General features: G+C 40.4%; 1 protein-coding gene across 1 annotated transcript; it reads right to left on the bottom strand.

Annotated features, from left to right (window-relative positions):
* Positions 1–238: 238 nt before the first annotated feature.
* Positions 239–2,950, bottom strand: LOC112442231 (metalloproteinase inhibitor 1-like). Its single transcript, XM_024978858.2, has 5 exons — positions 1,793–2,950; positions 1,553–1,626; positions 1,285–1,399; positions 886–1,007; positions 239–586 (listed from the first exon to the last, which is right to left on the bottom strand). Exons 1-5 carry the CDS (start codon positions 1,971–1,973, stop codon positions 347–349), a joined length of 732 nt encoding a protein of 243 aa, XP_024834626.2. The 5' UTR covers positions 1,974–2,950; the 3' UTR covers positions 239–346.
* Between the last annotated feature and the right edge of the window lie 2,396 nt (positions 2,951–5,346).

Below are 5,346 nucleotides of genomic sequence, written 5' to 3'. Positions count from 1 at the left end.
TCGAGTATTTCTGGATTTATCCCTTTGTATGGGCATTGGGCTCTTGCTTTTGGTAAGATGAGGAAATGTTGGAAACTCTGGAACGAGAAGGAATAGGGTCAGACATGCTGTTGCTGGACAAATAAGAAATAAAAGATGATTGAAGAATCTTGAGAAGATAAAAGAAATTTGTTACCAGGGTTGGTTTTGTCAACTTAGGGTTTATTTTTATACTTTTATTGATGCATACACTACTTGCAGAAACTAAATGAAACTGAAGCGCACCTATCAGTTAATGTATTATATACAAAACTGACTCAGTTCTATTAAGAATAGCCAGGTCAAAAACCAGAATATTAAAACCTTATCACATAATATACAACATTTCAGGGGTTGTTTGTCGGGGTGGGGGAGGAGTGGTCTCGCGGTGGTAATTTAGGATGTCGATTCTGGTCCATCCACAGTGACCATCAGGCCTGGGGGCGCACATGGAGTACAGGGACTGGTCTCCGTTCCATATCCTGTAATTGCAGTCTTTCTGCCTCCACACACACTCTCGCCTATCAGGCTGGGGGCAATGGCGCCAGCAGAGAAGGCACGGCTGAATCTAGAGAGAGAGGGAGATCCGGGGCTTGTCGCAATGCCCTGCCTTCTCCTGTTCACAACCCCATTCTTGAAAACACGAGGGCAACGGGGATCTGAATACAGGTAGAGTCTAAAGGTGTTGAGGGGGTGGGGGACAGGATGGAACCTGGGAGAGAAGGCCAGGGAAGAGGAGGAAGGTGAGAGAGTAGGGGTCATCCACAGAAGGAGGTAGGTGGGAGGGAACTCTGGGCACAAGGACGCGGGGCAAGTCATGCACCAGTGCCTGGGCAGTAGAGCAAAAAGACTGGGGAGGCCACTCACCTGACATTTGCATCCGTTTTTGTACAGCTCCTGGAAACCTAACCTCTGCTCGTCAGTGAGACGGTACCAGAAATATACCATGTGGCATCTTGTGAAGTACAGCGCCCCCTTCCTCAGATAGCCTGAAGTGATCAGAGAGCACACCCTGAGAGTCAGCACAGCATGTGTGGGTGTCCCCAGGGAGGGTCACGCTCTGGCCCCCAGGTAGTTGGCCCCAGAGGGTCTGGAAACCCTGAGGCTGTCAGGGTACAGAGTCAGCCATGAATGATGGTCTAGCATTCTTCCCTAGAAAAATCTGTCAATTCGTGGACAAGGGGGGCTTGGTCCTTGGCGATGCTAGAGTTGCAGAAGTAGAGTGGGTCACAAGGCGGAGGGGCAGAGTGTGGACAGGGTACTCACCTGCAATAAGTAACTGTGATTGTTGAGAAGTCCTCACCTCGTAACCACAGCTACCCCAGTCCTTGGGTGTGTAGACAGAAGTGATGGGGGGGATCTTCTTGGGAATCTTGAGTATCTGTGATGGGAGGGACGGAAAGAGCAGGACCTCAGTTTCTCATAGAAGTTGCTGGTATCCAGAAAACAACCACCTCCCTCAGCAAGCACAGATTGGAGAGCTTATTGATTTTGAGGAGGTGTTGGGTCTCACCTGAGTGATGTTGGGTCTCACCTGAGTGATGTTGATTCTGTAGCTTCGTTTTAATGCGGTGTCCCTTCCATGTTCCAGTATATTACCTATTATAACTGGGAGGAGAAAGAAATGGGTCATTGACTTAAGAGTCCCCATCCTAAATCTCCTGGAGACCTTTTTCCCATCGCCAGAGCTCCCCCACCTCTGCGTTTCTATACCCCATTGTGAGACCCACCACCCTCCTTGACGGATGCTTCTCTGATGTCTCCCTTGACTCACCGATGTCTGACATACAGTAAAATGTCTGAGGATGCTGAATTTTACACTCACAGGCATCACAGGGTGTTGACAGAGCCAGCAGCAAAGGAAAGGCCAGCAGGAAGGCAGGACCCATGGTGGTCCTGGGGAACAGAGGGCGTGAGTGAAACCATGAGCTTTTTCTTTGGCCCAGCTCCCCCATCCACCATTAGACAGAAACCAGGCTGGCTTTGGAAGACTGTCTACCTCCCTTCACCTCCAGGGTCGTGAGCAGATTGGTCCAGCTCCTGTGATCTTGGGGATCGAAGGCACAAGATCCATGCCCCGCGTCTGGGACGCCTTACCTCGGTTGGGCTGAGCCGGGGTGTGTCACAGCTTCTGCAGAATGGCCAGCACCACAAGCATAAATAGTCGCCTGCACCTTTCACCCTGGGGTGTATCCATCAGGGAGGTACAATGTGATTACTGGGTGTACTAGTCCCTGGGAACCTTTTCTCTCTCATCTGCATTTCCTTTTCATCCTTCAGCCATATCAACCAGACTGGTAGGTACGGTCTGATTATTGAGTGCCCTTGTCATTTGGAATCCTTCTCTGTATGGCTGTTCAAAAAGCCACCAACTCCACATATATTCCTGGGCAGTATTATGGGCTGAGCTGTGTCCCCTAAGATTCACATGCTGAAGTTCTAACTCCCAGTCCTTAGAACATGACTGCGTTTAGAGATAGGGTCCTTAAAGTGAGAATTAAGGTGAAATGAGGTCATTTGGTTGGATCCTAATCCTATATGGTGTCCTTGTAAGAAGAAGAGATGACACAAACTCACATAGAGAGACATGTGAAGATACAAGGAGAAGAGGGTCACCCATAAACCAAGGAGGTACTCTGAGAAGAAAACAGTCCTGCTGATGCTTTGATCTCCGACCCGTAGGCTCAGAAACATGAGGAGATAAACTGCTGCCCAGCTCAGGCTGCTCGGTATGTGTTGTTTTGTTATGGCAGCCCTAGAAAATGAAAAAGCTTGTATGTTTTATTTTTAGGACTTTTTTACAATTTAAATTTGTATTACGATTTTGGAAAGACAAAATCAGCCCCAATACCAGATCTACCAAACAAGATGTATTCAGTCACCTAACTTCTGTTTTTACATACACCTCTATTCTCTGCCCTACTCCCTTAGGCTTTAAATCATTGTATTATGCTTTATCCTACCATTGCTTTTCTAACTGAAACATTTATAAACATAGACATAAGCACATTTATACCCTCTCTTAGGTAAAATTGTAGCATTGTGTATATATATATATATATAACATATATTATATGTATGTATGTTTTGTCATCTTGTCATTTTTATTTTATGGCATATTCTAAGATGACACCATAGTGATATATATTCCTCATTCTTTATACAGTTGTATAATACTCCACGTTGACGTGCTCTGAACTATCCAACCAGTTCCTAATGATTGATCATTTCAACAGTTTCCTGTTATTTTCTCTTACAGATAGTACTTCAATGAACAGGCATGCTAATATATTTTATGTTTGACCATGTGTCTTTAGAAGTGATTTCTAAAAATAGAATTGAGATTAGGAGCCATTTGAATTTTTTCCTGTGACTTTTCCATATCTTGTCTATTTTTTTTTCTATAGACTTTTCCTCTGTTTTTGGAAACTGTGTATTAAGCATGTTAACTCTTCACAGAATGATTGCAAATTTTCCTCATATAATGATTTACTCCTCTTGAGTTTAAAAAATTTATTTAATATAATCAGTTTAACGACATTTTGATTAACTGCTTTTGGAATTTGAGACATTGTTAGCAATGGTTTCCCCTGTTAAGAGAGATTAGAGGATTTTTATCCATGATTTCTTCTATCTTTTACATAATTTAACTTTTTATATTTGTATCTCTAACCCATTTGGAATTTCTCATAGTATGGTACATGAACACAATTTTACCTTGGTCCTTATTGGAAATATATCCAATTAACCTAGTACATTTATTACAAAGATAAGATCCTCTGTACTTAATTGAGATGTCACCTTTATCACATACTAAATTTCCATAGGCATTTGAGACATAATTTTCTATTCTATTCAGTTTATCTATGTGTCCATTCCTTCATCAGTACCAGGTTATGGAGACCTTAAAACATGATTGTATATGTTTGAAATGCATTAGTACTCTTCTAAAGAAGATTTTTTCTTTTCTCTCTTTTTTTTCCATCTGAGCGAGGTCACCCCCATTCTTTGGCTCATGATGTCTTCTCATCTTCAAAGCCATCAATGGCTAGTCAAGTCTTTCTCACATCACAATACATGTTACTGACTCTTCTGCCTGCTTCTTCCACATTTCAAAGATCCTTGTGATTACTTAGGGTCTACTCAGATGAACCAGGATAACCTCTTTATTTTTATTTTGTTTTTGGTCATGCCACATGGCATGCAGGATCTTAGTTCCCCAACCAGAGGTCAACCCGTGACCCTCCTGCAGTGGAAGTTGTAGTGTTAACTGCACTTGGTGAATGAAATGTATTATTTTTCCTTTAGTGTTTGTTAGAATTAGCCAGTGAAACAAAGCTTATTTGGATTGTAAGAAAAATTCAGTATACAAAGTTAAAATAGAGTGCTATTGAAGTTTACTATTTTGTTGTGTGTATGTTGGATATTTTTATCTTTCAAGGAATTTGTCTAGTTCACCTAAGCTTTCAATTAATTAGCATCAGGTTCTTTACAATATTTCCTTGTTCTACTTTTATTAAGGTAAGATCTGTAGTGGTATTCCTTTATTATTCCAAATAATGGTAATCAACACATTTTCTCATTTTCCTTGATTAGTGTACTTACTAGGTTATCAATTTGATTGCCTTTTTACAAAAACAACCCTTTGGTTTAATTGATAGTCTCTATTTTTCTATTTACTTTTTTCATATGTATTTCCTTTCTTCTCTTGAGATTTAGTAAAATATATCCTTCTTTTTCCACCATCTTAAGGTGAAAGCTGTGTTGTTGATATGACTTTTCTTTTTTTTTTTTTCTAATATAAGCATTTAAAGATGTAAGTTATACTCCAAACACCCTTCTAGCTCTGTCCTAAAAAATTTGAAATGTTTTGGTTCAATTTTTATTCAATTCAAAAGATATCTCAATTCCCTCTGTGATTTCTCTTTTGACCCATGGGTTGTTTGAAAGTATCCTGTTTAATTCCTAAATATCTGAAGATTTTTTAATAACTTCTGTTGTAAATGCAAGCCTCTGCAGTCAGAAAGCATAGTCTGTCTTATTTGAGCCTTTTTAAATAATTAAGATTTGTTTTATGTCACAGCATATCATCAGTATTGAAAAATGTTTGATTTGCAATGGAAAAAAAATAGTATTCTGCTGTTGTTTGGCAGAATAATCTGTCCAGTAGGTCATGTTAGTTGATAGCATTGCTTATGTATTCTAAATACTCATTTTTATTTTTACTTACAGGAAGCTAAAGAGGGGAGCTGAAATATCTAATATATATAATTCATGTAATATCATAGAATATGATTAAGTGAAATCATGTTGGTAGCTTGAAATTGG

This window comes from Bos taurus, chromosome 18 (assembly GCF_002263795.3).
Source record: "Bos taurus isolate L1 Dominette 01449 registration number 42190680 breed Hereford chromosome 18, ARS-UCD2.0, whole genome shotgun sequence".
In the NCBI taxonomy this organism is placed as follows: Eukaryota; Metazoa; Chordata; class Mammalia; order Artiodactyla; family Bovidae; genus Bos; species Bos taurus.
The sequence above is the reverse complement of the archived record's forward strand: the minus strand, read 5'-3'. Positions and strand labels throughout refer to the sequence as shown.

Coding starts and splice junctions, on each gene's coding strand:
- LOC112442231 (XM_024978858.2), bottom strand. CDS start 1,973: ATGGGGGAGCTGGGCCAAAGAAAAAGCTCATGGTTTCACTCACGCCCT. Junction 1,627..1,792: donor TTACTGTATGTCAGACATCG/GTGAGTCAAGGG, acceptor TTCTCCTCCCAG/TTATAATAGGTAATATACTG. Junction 587..885: donor AAAACGGATGCAAATGTCAG/GTGAGTGGCCTC, acceptor CTCTCTCTCTAG/ATTCAGCCGTGCCTTCTCTG.